The 17,766-nt window shown below is 52.7% G+C and overlaps 1 protein-coding gene across 1 annotated transcript in view; it reads right to left on the bottom strand.

Moving 5' to 3' along the window:
* Positions 1 to 17,766, bottom strand: part of pld7 (phospholipase D family, member 7) — a 58,620-nt gene continuing 40,854 nt past the window's right edge. The window contains exons 11-13 of the mRNA XM_063036545.1: positions 13,955 to 14,120; positions 9,782 to 9,881; positions 1 to 5,662 (exon numbers count right to left, since the gene is read on the bottom strand). Of these exons, the coding sequence (XP_062892615.1) occupies positions 5,457 to 5,662; positions 9,782 to 9,881; positions 13,955 to 14,120 (472 nt within the window). The 3' untranslated portion in view covers positions 1 to 5,456. The remainder of the gene's footprint in view (positions 5,663 to 9,781; positions 9,882 to 13,954; positions 14,121 to 17,766) is intronic.

Here is a 17,766-nt window from a genome sequence, read left to right as displayed (position 1 = left end):
TTATTTCAACACAAGCATGACAAATCTTTTTTTTAAAAAAAAGCATTCTAAAACAGCATTCAGAAAACAACTTCAATTCAAGGCAGAAAGGAAACTTACCATGGCAACACCACCTTTTAAGTTAGGAGTGTTAACCACACCCCCCCCCCGCCCCCAGAAGAGCTGGATATCCAATTCCATCCCCAAACCTATCCAAAATCCTATTAAATGTTGAAATTGAACCCGCATCCACCACTTCCAGTGGCACCCTCCCGAGTGAAGAATTTCCCCCCCGAACGTTTCACCTTTCACCCTTAACCCATGACCCCTAGTTCTAGTCTCACCCAACCTCAGTGGAAAAAGCCTGCTTGCATTTACCCTATCTATACCCCTCGTAATTTTGTATACCTCTATCAAATCTCCCCTCATTCTCCTACGCTCCAGGGAATCAAGTCCTAACCTCTCCCTATAATTCAGGTCCTCAAGCCCTGGCAACATCTTATTTACATCCTTCCTGTAGGTAGGTGACCAGAACTGTACACAATACTCCAAACTTACAACTTCAGTGTAACATCCCAATTCCCGTACTCAGATTTATGAAGGCCAATGTGTCACTAGCTTTCTTCCCAACCCTACCTACGGTTGTCCTGCAGCAGACACACTTCACGCCCGATTCTAATCCCCCCTCGGACTGCAGGGAGAACGGGTTGTGTTGTGCCGTGTACAAATCTGCATGGCGTGGAGAGCTTCGGTGTATTTAATGTCTGCTAGCACCGGAACTGTCCCTTAAGTACTGGCCGAGCTCAACACACACAGCATCCCCGGTCTCGGCCACAGCTCCTTACCCAGTTGTAGCGTGAGAGCAGGGATTTTCACATGAACCTTTGAGTACAAGAAACTGGAGCAGAATTAGGCCAGTCTGCCCATCGTGTCTGCTCCACTGTTCAATCATGGCTGGTTTATTTTCTCTCCAAACCCCATTCTACTTGCCTTTGCCCCATAATCTTTGATGCCTTTACTAATCATGATTCAACCTCTGCTGTGGCACAGAATTCCACAGATTCGCCTCCCTCTGCCTGAAGAGATTCCTCCTCGTCGGTTCTAAATGGATGTTCTATTCTGAGGCTGTGCCCTCTCCCACTGCTCCAAGTCCCAAACGCCCAGACCTGCCTCTCAGTTTTTTTGCACGACCTTACTTTCCATTTTCTATTTATGATTTATGATTACATTTTTAATATTTACTATCGATTTGTACCCCAGGGAGCGGGAAGCACAGAATCAAGTATCGCTGTAATGATTGTACGTTCTAGTATCAATTGTTTGGCGACAATAAAGTATGAAGTAAGTAAATCCACTCTGTTTTAAAGTGGATTAATTGCAACTGTTCGGAAACTTTCTGCCTTAGCAGAAAGCTAGCCAGTGGCTTGGTAATGCGCTGGAAGTTACTGAATATTGCGAGCTTAACGTCAAACACAAAGGCTGCCAGAAATTCTCCTTAGCATTTGGAAGCTTTGGACCAGCGCAGGATTTGGTATTTATTGGTAGGGAGAATGAGTCCAGAGGAGGTTCATAAGAATGAACGAGTGTTAAAGGAGTGGCTCTAAGCCAGTACTCACTGGACTTTAGAAGAGTGAAGGGGAGAATCTCACTGAAACCTGTAGAATATTGAGTAGACTGAACGTGGAGAGGACATTTCCAATAGAGGGAGAATCTAGAACCAGGGGGCACAGCCTCAGAATGCAAGGACAGTCTTTTAGTTTTAAGCACAAAGATGAGGAGGAATTTCTTCAGCCGGACAGTGGTGAATCTGGAATTTGTTGGCATAGTCAGATGTGGAGGCCAAGTTATTGGGTGTATATAAAGCTGAGGTCGATGGGTTGTTGATTAGCGAGGGCAAAGACAGGAGGATGGGGTTGAGAGGGATAATAAATCAGCCACGATTGAATGGCGGAGCAGACTCGATGGTCCGAATGGCCTAAATCTGCACAAACTGGAAGCCTTCAGCGACCAGAGAAACAGCAGCACCTTTGTAACCCAAACCGCACCGATTTCAATGTGGTGGCCCACTCACAGCTTCACCCAGACATCTAGGAACGCTAGTGAACGGCTGCCTGCCAGGACATCGATACACAAATGCAAAGAAAACACACAAAATATCAGAGGGGGACAATCAATTGGCCATGATGAAACGGTGCAGACTCGCTGGGCTGAATGGTATCATTCTGTTCCTGTGTCTTATCGTTCCTACACACTTTAATTCTCAGAAGGGGTTTCAACTTCGCTGGCAAAGCCAGCACTGTTGCACGCCCTTAGGCCGATTTCTACCAGCACTGCAGTCTGGGCAGGAAATTCCAGGATTTGTAACCAGTAATAAAGGAACCGCAGCTACCTTTCCAAGCTGGGGCGGGGAGGGGGTGGAATCTGCAGTTGGGGCCACTCCCCACATGCCTACTGCTTTTGGTGTTAGAGGTCACGGGTTTGGGGTTTCAGAAAACCCCAGACGAGTAAATGAGGTCATTTTGTGGATGGGACAGGAAGGTTTAGGGTGACAGACAGGGTGCTGATTAAGAGGGCTACTTTGTCCTAAATGACTTTGGGGTTTACTCCAACACTGTCCATCTATGCCTGGTGCCTATGACGTCACATTTTTAAACTTGTGCCCCGACTCGCCTGCGGGACGTTGCTGCTGGGCAGTTGGTCAAGGGGACAGGGTCCCTTGTCAGAAGCAGCCGGTGTCAGGTCCAGACCTCCACTGACTCCCTCTGGACGTCTGACTTCAGGTCTCGGGGGTGAAGTGGTCAGGGGTTTGCCAGTACCCGGCCGTGGGCTGGGATCTGCGAGGGCACGTTGTCCCCAGCATCAGTAACACCGGGTATGCCATCCCTCGACCGGACAGATTCAGACATCCTGAATCACAGCTTGCTGAACTGTGCATCCCACCACTTCAGGCCAGTAAAATAAAGCAGAACACTACAGCCCACGATGTGCGTAACTTCTAACCTATTCTAAGATCAATCCAGCTCTTCTCTCCTACGTAGCCCCCCCCTTTTTTTTTCTATCATCCATGTGCCTAAGAGTCTCTTAAACATCCCTAATGTATCTGCCTCTACCACGCACCTCCCCACTCCCGTGTAAAGAATTTACCCCTCCCATACTTTCCTCCATTCACCTTAAGGTTACTCCCCCTTGCATTAGCCACTTCCACCTCCAAGAAAAAGCTTCTGGCTGTCCCCGCGATCTGAGCCTCTTATCTTGTATCAGGTCACCTCTCATCCTCCTCTCCAAAGAGAAAAGCCCGAGCTCGCCCTGTGAACAAGCTGTTTCAACTTCGGGTTAGCCAACAAAAACTAGCCAGTTGACACTCGATTAGTAAGGAAGAGAAGGCGGGAGAACGGGCCTTGTGAGGGGCAGTAAACCAGCCACGGACGAACGGCAGTACAGATTCGATGGGCCGAACGTCCCAATACTGCTCCTGTGTTTTATGGTTAAACTCAGGATGAAAGAGCTGCCATTTCAGAAATCGCCGGGCGGATTTATAACAGACTGTTTAAAATTTAGCACAGTTCATCCCTTAGCAACTTCCGAGAAACAAAAACGAATCTTTGGATTCTCCAATAAATTATCCAGGAGGAATTAGTCAACAACTAATGTTGGGATACACTGAGAAATGAATGTAACAGGTTTTCTCTATCAAGTTTATAAGAGGCTCAGCAAAATAAGGGTGCAATTATAGAAGTTCACAAAACAAATATTCTCTACTCCTGTATCTAAAAACTATGTTCCAATAGGCAAGGGTCTGGCTAATTATTGCTACATGTCCGTATAAAAAAATAATCACTCATTCTTTGTCCAAGCTAAATAAATCCTACAATAGAGAACAAGAGCCTTCAAAAATAGAACTGTTAACAAAATATACATTTAAAAGTTCTCCCTTCTAGGAATACTTTTATAACTGAACACTATATTGGTCCTCTGTGCAGCAGTCTAAGGGGGCAAAGGTCAGCGGTAACAACAGCGATCAACTCTGGGCGATTGTCCTCACCACTAACAAGTCTGCTTGACGCTCTACACTATTACCACAGATCTAGCGGGCTAAGCACGTAGCCCAGTTCGAAACTATACCTATACTCAGGGGCCACTTTATCAGCACACCTGCTCACGGATCTAATCAGCCAATCACCTGGCAGCAACTCCAAGCGTCAAAGCACGCGGACACGGTCAAGAGGCTCGGTTGCTGTTCAGACCGAACACGAGAACGGGGATGAAATGTGAACTGGGTGATTTTGTTTTTTGACCGTGGAACGACTGTCGGTGCCAGGCGGGGGTGGTTTGAGCGTTCTGGAAACCGCTGATCTGGGGGTTTTCCATGCGCGGCGGTCCCCGGAGTTTACGGAGAATGGGCGCGAGAAACCGGTGGTGGGGGGAGAGAAAAACATCGAGCAGGCGGCAGCCCTGGGAACGCCCTGTTAATGGTGTTCAGGCTGGTTCAAGCTGACAGTGACTCAAATAACCAGCCGTTACAACAGCGGTGTGCAGAAGAGCATCTCTGAACGCACAACATGTCAGACCTTGATGTGGATGGGTTGCAGCAGCAGAAAACCACGCCGGGTTCCACGCCTGTACTTACAAAGTGGCCACTGAGTGTTTCATGCAAAACAGGACAGTTTGTGTCCTCTCTCCGACAAAGCGTTAAATCCTAATAATCCTTCTCGGCAGAAAGTTTCCTAATCCTATGCTATGCAAGTGGCCTTGGCGAACCAGAGTCTGGACGAGGCACGATGCAAACGCAACTTTTTTTTTAATATATATGTATATTACAAGTACCCAGGTGGGGAGGGAGAAGCTGAGAAACTTTTATGTAAACTGCTGTGTGTACGTATACCCGTGAGCTTCGCAGATGAGTGAGAGGAGACGAGCCGGGGCCTGAGAGTTAAAATCTAGGCTAAGTGGCATTCGCAGGCAGAGACAGGGCCGGGGATCCGAAATACCAGCAACCCCACCTGCCTCGGAGCAGAAGAGCTTCCCCTTGTGGCACGGGCAGCCAGAGAGTCATTCAAAGGCTGCTTCCTACAATCACGCTTGCTGGATGAGCCGAAAAGGGGGGGTGGGAATCGGAGAACCGTTCCAATTCCGACAAATCCAAAGTTTGTGTCTCTGCTAACAATGGCTTCTGGAAGGGCCCTAGGGGGTTGAGGGGTCAAGGTTCAAGAGTGACGGCAGCTTCCATGTCGTGAAATTCCTCCCGTTGGCACCGTCCCCTCCTTTACTGTCGCGGGACTGCAAAGCGGTGGAGAGTTCCGAAACCCATGCCAGCTTTAAAATGAAAATGCCACCCAGCCTCTGGGAAGAGATGAGGAATAGAGGGAGGGAGGGAGTGTGAGACTCTGCTGCTCTCTCCCCCCACCCCTCTGCCAGCCAGCCCCCTCCCTCCCACCGCCCACCTTCACGGAACGGACTTGCGCGACACTCGCTGCTGCCTACGCGCTCTGCTTCGATTCCAGGCATTCTTTAACTCCTTTGCTGCCCAGCTCCAGGGCGTGGTCAGAGTCCCAGTCGCGCTGGAAAACGGCCCTCAGCTGGCTCTGCACCGTGCCGGGGTTCCCCGCGTCCGCCCCAGTCTGGTTGATGACCAGTCCCACGCCAGCCGTCCTGATGAAGTAGTCTTCGGACCAGTTGGATGTACCTTTCGAAGCAAAAAAGATCGCAAGTTACATGCTTGTGACAACTTCGTGGTCAGCCCCCTTCCTCTCTCCTCATATCTCCTACCTGTTCCAAAACCTGCATGTCGGTATTTACTTTTGGATCTATCGGAAACATTTTCTCCGTAAGTTTAACGCTGTTATAGACATACAGAAGATGAAAATGGCGTGTAAATTAGCATAAATTTGCATAATGCATAAATTATACGTGATTTGTGCATGCAAAATAAATGACATGGAAAGAGAGAGAAAAAGAAAGAAAATGGATGGGAGGTGTATGGAGGGATATCGTCCGTGTGCAGGTCAGTGGGACTAGGCAGAAAATGGTTCGGCACAGCCAAGAAGGGCCAAAGGGCCTGTTCTATGGTTCTATGGATTTAGGATGAGGTGTACCCCAGGCTACTGTGGGAGGTGAGGGAGGAGATTGCTGAGCCTCTGGCGATGATCTTTCTATCATCAATGGGGACGGGATAGATTCCAGAGGATTGGAGGGTTGCAAATGTTGTTCCCTTATTCAAGAAAGGGAGTAGAGAGAGCCCAGGAAATTATAGACCACTGAGTCTTACTTCAGTTGATGGAGACGATCCTGAGAGGCAGGATTTGTGAACATTTGGAGAGGCACAGCCGTGTCAAAGGCAGGTCGTGCCTTATGAACCTGACTGAATTTTTTGAGGATGTGACTAAACACGTTGATGAAGGTAGAGCCGTAGATGTGGTGTATATGGATTTCAGTAAGGTATTTGATAAGGAACCTCATGTGAGGCTTATTGAGAAAGTAAGGAGGCATGGGATCCAAGGGGACATTGCTTTGTGGATCCAGAACTGGCTTGCCCACAGAAGGCAAAGAGCGGTTGTAGATGGGTCATATTCTGCATGGAGGTCAGTCACCAGTGGTGTGCCTCAGGGATCTGTTCTGGGACCCCTACTCTTTGTGATTTTTATAAATGACCTGGATGAGGTAGTGGAGGGATGGGTTAATAAATTTGCTGATGACACAAAGGTTAGGGGTGTGTGGATAGTGTGGAGGGCAGTCAGAGGTCACAGCGGAACATTGATATGATGCAAAACTGGGCTGAGAAGTGGCAGATGGAGTTCAACCCAGATAAGTGTGAGGTGGTTCATTTTGGTAGGTCAAATATGATGATAGAATATAGTATTAGTGGTAAGACTCCTGGCAGTGTGGGGGATCAGAGGGATCTTGGGGTCTGAGTCCATAGGACACTCAAAGCTGCTGCAAAGGTTGACTCTGTGGTTAAGAAGGCATATGGTGCATTGGCCTTCATCAACCGTGGGATTGGGCTTAAGATCCGAGAGGTAATGTTGCGGCTATATAGGAGCCTGGTCAGAATCCATTTGGAGTACTGTGCTCAGTTCTGGTCACCTCACTACCAGAAGGATGTGGAAACCATAGAAAGGGTGCAGAGGAGATTTACGAGGATGTTGCCTGGATTGGGGAGCGTGCCTTGTGAGAATAGGTTGAGTGAACTCGGCCTTTTTCCCTGGAGCGAGGGAGGATGAGAGGTGACCTGATAGAGGTGTATAAGATGATGAGAGGCATTGATCGTGTGGATAGTCAGAGGCTTTTTCCCAGGGCTGAAATGGCTGCCACAAGAGGACACAGTTTTAAGGTGCTGGGGAGCAGGTACAGAGGAGATGTCGGGGTAAGTTTTTCACACAGAGAGTGGTGAGTGTGTGGAATGGGCTGCCGGCGACGGTGGTGGAGGCGGATACGATAGGGTCTTTTAAGAGACTCCTGGACAGGTACATGGAGCTCAGAAAAATAGAGGCAATGGGTAACCCTGGGTAATTTCTAAGGTAGGGACATGTTGGGCACAGCTTTGTGGGCCGAAGGGCCTGTATTGTGCTGTAGGTTTTCTGTAGTTCTGTCGAGCTAACCTTTAAGGTTTTTGGGTTGGTTCAGAGACCTCACAGAGGCGGGGAGCATGCGCGACCGCGCTTACTGTGGGAATCCCCAGGAGGTAGACATAACATTGAAGATCGGCTCCACTGTCACACGTACGTCCGAACAAAATGTGTCGTTCAGCGCCACAGACCGGGGATGCGCTGGGGGCAGCCTGCGAGCGTTACCCAGCTTCCAGCATCAAAGCCGCTTGCCCAGCAGCCAGCCTAATCGGTAGGTCTTTGGTCACGCGGTCACCGGGAGAACGTGCAAACTCCGTAACGGCAGCGGCAGGAATTTAACCTGGTCACCGTACTACAGGAAGGACGCTGAGGCTTTGGAGAGGGCGCAGAAGAGATTTATAAAGACCCTGCAACACTCACAATACGCTGGAGGAACTCAGCAGGTCGGGCAGCATCCGTGGAAACGATCAGTCGACGTTTCAGGCTGGAACCCTTCATCAGGACTGTAGGGGGAAGGGGCAGAGGCCCTAAAAAGAAGGTGGGGGGAGGGTGGGAAGGAGAAGGCTGGTAGGTTCCAGGTGAAAAACCAGTAAGGGGAAAGATAAAGGGGTGGGGAGGTGATAGGCAGGAAAGGTGAAGAAGGAATAGGGGAAAACACAATGGGTAGTAGAAGGAGGTGGAACCATGAGGGAGGTGATAGGCAGCTGGGGGAGGGGGGCAGAGTGACATAGGGATAGGGGAAGGGAGGGGGAGGGAATTACCGGATGTTGGAGAATTCTATGTTCATACCAAGGGGCTGGAGACTACCTAGATGGTATATGAGGTGTTGCTCCTTCAGCCTGAGTTCAGCCTCATCATGGCAGTAGAGGAGGCCATAAACAGACATATCTGAATGGGAGTGGGAAGCAGAGTTGAAGTGGGTGGCTACCAGGAGATCCTGTCCCAGCCCCTTGGTATGAACATAGAATTCTCCGACTTCCGGTAATTCCCTCCCCACTCCCTTCCCTCATCCCTGTTTCACTCTGCCCCCTCCCCCAGCTGCCTATCACCTCCCTCATGGTTCCACCTCCTTCTACTACCCATTGTGTTTTCCCCTATTCCTCCTTCACCTTTCCTGCCCATCACCTCCCACACCCCTTTATCTTTCCCCTTACTGGTTTTTCACCTGGAACCTACCAGCCTTCTCCTTCCCACCCTCCCCCACCTTCTTTATAGGACCTCTGCCCCTTCCCTCTACAGTCCTGACGAAGGGTTCCGGCCCGAAACGTTGGCTGATCTTTTCCACAGATGCTGCCCGACCTGCTGAGTTCCTCCAGCGTGTTGTGAGCGTTGCTTTTACCCCAGCATGTGCAGAGTATTTTGCGTTTATAAGGACACTGCCTGGTTTAGAGGACGTGTGCTACCACGAGAGGGTGGATAGACTTGGGTTGTTTTCTCTGGAACGTTGGAGGCTGAGGGGAGATCTGATAGAGGTTTATAAGATTATGAGAAGCATAGATAGAGTGGACAGGGAGTATCTGTTTCCCAGAGCTGAAATGTCTCATACCAGAGGGAATGCTTTGAAGGTGAGAGGGGGTAGTTTTTGGGGGAGTGGGGATGCGAGGGCAGGTTTTTTACTCAGAGCGCTGTGGAGGCCTGGAATGGTGGCAGAGGCTATTAGATTAGAGGCTTTTAAGAGACATCGCTGGTGGCACAGTGGATTCCGGAGCGAAGGCTCCCGAGTTCAAATCCAAGTCAGACCACCCCCCGCCCGAGCACACTTTCCATCCGTGCCAGGTTGAGCGTCGAGCTAGCCACTTGGCCCCGTGAAAAATACAAAGGTCGAGTCAGGAACGTTCATATCGTGAGCCGGTTAATCCGAAAGGAGACCCATCCCGACACCACGCGCCAGACGAGAACGGCCGACTGTCTGGTGTGACACGCCGAAAAGAACAAGAGACGTTTGGATGGGCACACGGATGTGAGGAGGATGGCGGGATAGGGACATGGTGTAGGCAGGAGGGTTGGGGTGCTTCTGATTTGCTTTTTAGCTGGGATAGCACAGACACTATGGGCCGAAAGGCCTGTCCCTGAGCTGTACTCTTCGATAACAGTCGCTGCCCCCGTCAAACGAGCGCGCCGACTGCGATGCTGCCGTGCGAGCCTGTAGGGCGGCAATCACAGCAGCCTCAGTGGTGGATGAGAGGCGGCCGGGGCGGGGGTACGGGCGAATCACCCCTCCGCCGACCCAGAGCACTCACCGATGTAAGCAATGCGGTCAGTCACCATGTACTTGTTGTGGTTGACCCTGCCGAAGGGAATCCTCTGCTGCTCCGCGGTGGCTGGAACCCGGAAGAGTTTCTGCAACAGAGCACAAAACAGGCTGGGGCGGTCCAAAGCCTCACCGGAAGGAGCTGGCCACGAATGATCCGCAGACCGCCGCGTTGAGGTTGTACAGGAGGACCTAACCCGGAGTACTCTTGGTCACCTACCTACCCTACCAGAAAGATGGCGATAAGGTTGAAAGAGGGCAGAGAAAATTTACCAGGATGCTGCCAGGGACTTGAGGACCTGACGTATAAGGAAAGGTTGAATAGGTTCGGACTGTTCCCTGGAGAATGGGGGGAAGATTTGACAGAGGTACGCAAAATCCCCCTCAGGTTCCCCTCAAATATGGGCACGGGCACGGACTAGTAGGGCCAAGATGGCCTGTTTCCGTGCTGTAATTGTTACATGGTTATTTTCACCTTTCACCCTTAACCCATGACCTCTGGTTGTAGTTCTACCCAACCTCAGTGGAAAAAAAAGCCTGCTTTTATTTACCCTATCTACACCCCTCATAATTACATATTAAGAATTTAAGGCATCCGTTGGTCTTGTGAGACCGTGGATCTGCGCCTGGAAAGTCTTCACTCTCCAGGGCGCAGGCCTGGGCAAGGTTGTGTGGAAGACTGGCAGTTGCCCATGCTGCAAGTCTCCCCTCTCCACGCCACCGATGTTGTCCAAGGGAAGGGCATTAGGACCCATACAGCTTGGCACTGGTGTCGTCGCAGAGCAATGTGTGGTTAAGTGCCTTGCTCAAGGACACAACACGCTCCCTCGGCTGGGGCTCGAACTCACGACCTTCAGATCACTAGACCGACGCCTTAACCACTTGGCCACGTGCCCACGTAATGACGTATACCTCTATCAAATCTCCTCTCGTTCTCCTGCGCTCTAAGGAACAAAGTCTGAATCTATTCGATCTTCCCCTAGAGCTCCAGTCCTCCTAACGCAAGTCTGTGTGCTCAGCACCCCCCTCCGCTCTACCAGCTCTCTACTTAGAACTGTGAGGCTAAGAACAGCCCCCACGCGATATTTTAAAGCTTGCTGACTGTTGGCCGAACCTAAGCTGGTGGCAGATCGGCGTACGGGAGGGAGACTGAAAACCTGGTTGAATGGCGTTACCCTCTCCCAGAGCCAGCGGGAGCAAAGAGCTGTCTTCAGGAGGAGGAAACCGAAGAGTCCGTGGGCCAGTCCTCATCGGGGGAATCAGACAGGGTCAGCAACGTTAAATTCCTCGGCGTTTTCCTATCCTGGGTCCAGCCCGTGCTAAGTGCCATCACAAAGGTGACAGCCACAGCAGCAGTTCTACTCCCTCAGAAGCTTCTGCAGATTTGGCATGTCGTCTAAAACTTTGACAAACTTCTCTAACTGCGAGGAGAGGATGCTGACTTGACTTGCATTGCGGGCTGGTATGAAACACCAATGCCCTCGAACGGAAAATCCTACAGAAGGTAGCAGATTCGGCCCCAGTAAAGCCCTCCCCACCATCGAGCACATCGACGTGAAATGCTGTCGGAGGAGAGCAGCATCCATCATCAGAGACCCCCACCACCCAGGCCGTGCCCTCTTCTCGCTGCTGCCATCAGGAAGGAGGTACAGGAGCCTCAGGTCCCACACCACCAGGTTTAGGAACAGTCTCAGCCATCAGGCTCCCGAGTCACGGTGGTTAACTTCACCCACCTCAACCCTGAACTGACTCCATGACCTACGGACTCCGTGACTTGTGTTCTCGCTATCGATCACTTTCTGTATTTGCGCTGTTTGATGTCTTCTGCACGCCGGTTGTTTGTCCGTCTCGGTTGTGAGATTTTTCACCGATTCCATTGTGCTTCTTTCTACCGACTGCGAAGGCCCGCAAGACAGTGAATTTCAGGGTCGCGTACGGTGACGTGCATGTACTTTGACGGCGAGTTAACTGTGAGCTCGAGTCCCAGAGACGTCGGTGTAAAATTCCCGCGCACTCCTTCAATCTAGTTGTAGGGAGGTGACCAGGACTACATGCAATAATCCGGAGCTGAAAGGGTCAGCGTCTTCCCCCTTCCCGGACGCCGCCTGACCTGCTGGGTATTGTCATCGTCCCCTGATTTCTGTCCTTCCACAGACCGATCTCTGCAGTCACCGAGTTCCCGGGCAACCCCAGCACTTTCATTTCCCCAGCCGGAGCAGGGGGGTTCGATCCCCACCTCTGGTCACGTCTGTGTGGAGTTTGCACGCTCCTCCCCCCCCGTGACAGCGGGTGATATAGTTTCCCAAAAGAGTGCGGTTAATTGTGCGTGAGTGGGAAGGTCTGGGGGTTGGGGGGGGGGGCAGAGTCGAGGAGGTGGTTGATATCTGATGTGGATTCACTGAGCCACAGACCTATTTCTATGACTCTGTCTGAGGGAGGGGCATTCTCCAGGTTAGATATCCTGGACCCTTAAGCTCAGAATGGATGTTCTACCAAAGAAAGAAGCACTGACACAAAAACGATAAGATATAGGAGCAGAATTAGGCCATTCAGCCCATCGAGTCTGCTCTGCCATTCCATCACGGCTGATTTATTAAGCCTCTCAACCCCATTCTCCTGCCTTCTCCCCGTAACCCACACTAAACAAGACCCTATCAGCACCTGCTTTAATGACTTGGCCTCCACAGCTGTCTGTGGCCAACGAATTCCATCAGATTCACCACCTTCTGGCTAAAGAAATTCCTCCTCATCTCCGTTCTAAAGGGACGTCCTTCTGTTCTGAAACTGTGTCCTCTGGTCCTAGGTTCTCCCACTGCAGGAAACATCCTCCCCGTCTGGGTCTTTCGGTATGTGCTAGGTATCTGATCTCCTCACCTTTGGGTTTGAGGGTCAAAACCCTTGGGCAGCAGGGTAACTATGAACTTATTCTCCGATTTCAGACGCCCCCCCTCTGTCCCTGATCCACCCTGTTCCTCCTACACCCGGCCCAGCCATCCTCACCCTGTTCCTTTCCCCTCTTCCATCTGTCCATCACCCACACACTCCTCCCTCTCCCAGTCTCTGTTACTATTCCCACTCTCCCCTCCTCCATCTGTCCATCACCCACACACTCCTCCCTCTCCCAGCCTTGGTCACTATTCCCACTCTCCCCTCCTCCATCTGCCCATTATCCCCTCACCCGGATCCACCCATCACCTCCCAGCCTCGGTCACTATTCCCACTCTCCCCTCTCCTGGGTCCACCCATCACCTCCTGCACCCCAACTCCTCACCTCTTTATTCCAGCTTTTTCCCCCACCCCCTGTTGTTCAGCCCAAATGAAGATAAAGATTTGCTATATTTGTCATAACCCTCCAGGAGGACCATAACCTCGCAGTAGGGTTTGGAGGCTTGCCTGCTTCACTGACCTGGAGAGCTCTGCTGGCTGGGGTCAGGGCTTTGTGCTTTGGCTCTTGGTAGGGTCACCCGTGCCAAACAGGTCAAAGGGGAGAGGTCAAACTAAGAGTGGCCCACCGGTCCTCCAGGTTCGGGGCCAACAACCCTGACTGGTCAAACAAAACTGTTCCGGAAACGGCAATGAAGATTCCTTCTACATCTGAGTGTGACGGTATTCCTGAGTCTCCACCCGGGACTTGCGTGACTGACAGGAGTGAAAACTGAGAGGAAGCTACTGGCACGAGGAGGGAAGCCCCGAACCCCGCCAGAGATGGAGGACCTTCATCGCCGCCTGGAACACCAGCGGGATAACAGCCGGTTAGGTTTTCTGTCACACGCACATCGAAACATGCAGTGAAGTGTGTCACTTGCGTCAACGACCCACACGGTCCGGGGATGTGCTGGGTGTGGGGGGGAGAGCCCGCAATTGTCGTCACACGACTGCTGAGCCGGAATGTGGGAGGAAATCAGAGCGTCTGGGGCTAACGTGCAAACTCCTTACCGTCAGCGGCGGGAATCGAACCCCGGCGCTACCCTGCCATCCCTGACCCCTCGGCCCAGACGCCGACTGTCCATTCCCCCCCCTCGGATCCCCCAGTAGCTCCTCCGCCCCCAGATTACAGCGTCTGCCGTCTTGTGCCTCTCCAAACGACGATCGCCCACTAGCGTGAGCGGGAGTCCCACCCCCCCGGCCCCCCTGCCCCCCCTCCCCGGACGCCGCAACTCACCACCTCAACTCTGCAACTGAGCGGCTCCTTTCGCAGGACGTGCAGCGCCTCCAGGAAGACCAGCATGGGGGCGTACGTGTGCGGCCAGCAGCTGATCAGCAGGCGGACGGTCACCCTGCGCTCGCAGGCGGCAGCGCGCAAACGGTCCTCGATCGTCGGCCAGTATCTGGGGCGAGGGAAAGACGGCAGCGGGAGTTAGGCGGGGGCAGGGGGTAGAGACGCTGCCTTGGGGCTACACCCGCTCACGGGGAAGGCTTTGGGAGTGAACCCCGAGGGGGAAATCGGAGCGGGAGTCCCTGAGGCAGTCCCTACATTGAGCTCAACGCGGACTGGCAACTCCTGGTGCCAAACTGATGTGTGGAGAGGGGGCGCTTGCTACAAGGGCAACAGCTCGCTCTCCGTATCGTACTGCCCGGGCTTGCAGATCTAGACAGCGAGGGCACAACATCCACAGTGAACTCTGACCGACAGAGGCCTGTGTAAGTATACACAGGACTAGAAGATATAGGAGCAGAAGTAGGCCATTCTGCCCATCGAGTCTGCTCCGCCATTCAATCATGGGCTGATCCAATTCTTCCAATCGTCCCCACTCCCCTGCCTTCTCCCCATACCCTTTGATGCCCTGGCTAATCAAGAACCTGCCTTAAATACACCCAATGACTTGGACTCCACAGTCGCTCGTGGCAACAAATTCCACAGATTTACCACCCTCTGACTAAAGTAATTTCTCCACATCTCAGTTCTAAAGGGACGTCCTTCAATCCGGAAGTCGTGCCCTCTTGTCCTAGATTCCCCTACCATGGGAAATAACTTTGCCATATCTAATCTGTTCAGGCCTCTTAACATTCGGAAAGTTTCTATGAGATCCCCCCCTCATTCTCCTGAACTCCGGGGAATACAGCCCAAGAGCTGGCAGACATTCCTCATATGGTAAGCCTTTCATTCCTATATATGTATGTGTTTGTGTACGTCTGTCTGCATCTGGGCAACGCCAGCCAATTGTCGCTCAACCGTGCACACGTATCGTGCCAAGCCAAACGAAACCTTGTACAGAACCATACATGTAACTCACACCCAGTAACACAATGTAATATTACCACACTCAGATTAGCAAATAAAAAAGGTGTGTATACAATTAAAAGTAAACAGGGTAACGCTGCAGGCATATAATACCTGATATGTGGTGGCAGGGAGTGCAGTCGTCTCACGGCCTGGGGGAGGGGAAAGAGACTGTCTCCCACCCTAACAGTCCTTGTTCTAATGCTACGGGACCTGCTGCCTGATGGCGGGCGGGGAGGGGGGGAACAGAGAGATTGCTGGACGGATGGGAGGGATCACTGACAACACAAAGCACTCCAGGTAAGTATCTCGGATAGGAAAATGCTCAGCAGGTCAGGCAGCATCCGCAGAGGGAGAAACAGCAGGGATTTTGGGGTTAAGGGGCCCCACTGTCAGAGCCGGAAAAGTGAGAAAACACGGGAGGTTTTAATCGCAGAGGGTGGGAGGTGTGTGGAGAGAGAATGGGAGGGGAGAGCAGTCCAGGGGGAACAAGAAACAAAAGGAAACAGACAGTACAACCATATTTCTGGGGAGGGGAGGGGGAAGAGGGGGAGGGGGGAGAAGGGGAGGGAGAGAGGAGGGGGAGGGGGGAGAAGGGGAGGGAGAGAGCAGGGGGGAGGGGGGAGAAGGGGAGGGAGAGAGGAGGGGGGAGGGGGGAGAAGGGGAGGGAGAGAGGAGGGGGGAGGGGGGAGAAGGGGAGGGAGAGAGGAGGGGGGGAGGGGGGAGAAGGGGAGGGAGAGAGGAGGGGGGAGGGAGGGAGTGAGTGAGGGGGAGGGCAGGGACAGAGGGGAGAGAGGAGAGAGAGGGGGAGGGGTGGGGAGAGAGGGGGAGGGGTGGGGGAAGAGGGGGGAGGGGAGGGGTGGGGGAAGAGAGAGAGAGGGGAGGGAAAGAGGGAGAAGGGGAAAGGGAGGGGGGAGGGGAGAGAGGGGGGAGGGAGAGAGGGGGAGGGGAGGAGAGAGGGAGAGAGGGGAAGGGGAGGGGATGGAGAGGAGAGGGGAGAGAGGGGAGGGGATGGAGGGGGAGGGAGAGGAGAGGGGAGAGAGGGGGAGGGGAGGGAGAGAGGAGAGAGGAAAGGGAGGGGATGGAGGGGGAGAGGTAGAGAGGGGAGGGGAGGGAGAGAGGAGAAGGGGAGGGGGAGAGACGAGGGAGAGAGAGAGAGAGGGAGGGAGAAGCAGAAAGGGCGAGAGTGAGGGGACAGAGGGGAGAGGGCAAGAGAGAGGGGTTGAGAGTGAGGAGAGTGGGAGAGGAGGGAGGCTATAAAAAGGGTGTTAAGCGGGAGTACAATTCCTGAGGGCTATGATATTCCCAGGTGGAAGGTGGGGTGATGTTCCTCCAGTGGGCTCCGGAGACAGGCCCGAGTGAGGGTGTTTGAAACATCCAGTGCTCCGGGTCTGGACAATCCGGATCAGGAGCACCCCGAGCCTCCGGCGGCCTCACGTCCCACATAAACCCCCCCATCCTTGGCCTCCCGCGACACGGAACCTCACCCTGCGTCGGGGTGTAGGTACAGTACAACCCTCTGGGTTTAATACTCACAGTAAACCTGGTTTCCCCAACCCCACCCCACCCCCCTTTACAGATGTGATGCCCTTTACCTTGTACTGCTGGTAACTTTGATCTGCAAACCCCCCCCCCCCGCCAACACACACACACACACACACACACACACACACACACACACACCCCCCCTCCTAGATACAAGAGATTCTGCAGATGCTGGAAATCGAGATAGAGAGACTGGGGTTTAACATCTGCTGGACGATGCTGAGGATGTTCTACGAGTCTGTGGTGGCCAGTGCGATCATGTTTGCTGTTGTGTGCTGGGGCAGCAGGCTGAGGGTAGCAGACACCAACAGAATCAACAAACTCATTCGTAAGGCCAGTGATGTTGTGGGGATGGAACTGGACTCTCTGACGGTGGTGTCTGAAAAGAGGATGCTGTCCAAGTTGCATGCCATCTTGGAGAATGTCTCCCATCCACTACATAATGTACTGGTTGGGCACAGGAGTACATTCAGCCAGAGACTCATTCCTCCGAGATGCAACACAGAGCGTCATAGGAAGTCACTCCTGCCTGTGGCCATCAAACTTTACAACTCCTCCCTTGGAGGGTCAGACACCCTGAGCCAATAGGCTGGTCCCGGACTTATTTCCTGGCATAATTTACATATTACTATTTAACTATTTATGGTTTTATTACTATTTAACTATTTATGGTGCAACTGTAAGGAAAACCAATTTCCCCCGGGATCAATAAAGTATGACTATGACTATGAGAGAGACAGACAGACAGACATACGGACAGACGGAGAGAAAGACAAATCAGGAACTCAGCAGGCCAGGCAGCAACTACGAAGGGGAAAGATCAACAGTCGACCTTTCAGGCCGAGGCCCTGCATCAGGACTGGGGAGGAAAGGGGGTGCAGAAGCAGGTTCCCCTCCCAGTCACACACCGATAAATTCTGACACAGACGCCGCGGCGGAAGTCGGGACCGAACCCTGGGTCTTGGGTCTCTGGAGCTGTATCGCTGTGCCACTGGCAATGGGAGGCAGGATCGGAGAGCAGGGAGCGCTGAGGGAGTGGGTCTGGGAGCCGGAGGGGGAGGGAGGCTGCGTAGGCAGAGGGGAGGGTGACGGCGTGCGAGGCACGAGCTCAGGGGGTGGAGCGCGAGGGGAGAGCGTGTCAGAAGGAAGTGGTGAGGCAGGGACAGCCGTGGGGGGGGGGGAGGAGGGGGTGACGTTAGTGGGCAAGG

This window comes from Mobula hypostoma, chromosome 30 (assembly GCF_963921235.1).
Source record: "Mobula hypostoma chromosome 30, sMobHyp1.1, whole genome shotgun sequence".
NCBI classification, from domain to species: Eukaryota; Metazoa; Chordata; class Chondrichthyes; order Myliobatiformes; family Myliobatidae; genus Mobula; species Mobula hypostoma.
The sequence above is the reverse complement of the archived record's forward strand: the minus strand, read 5'-3'. Positions and strand labels throughout refer to the sequence as shown.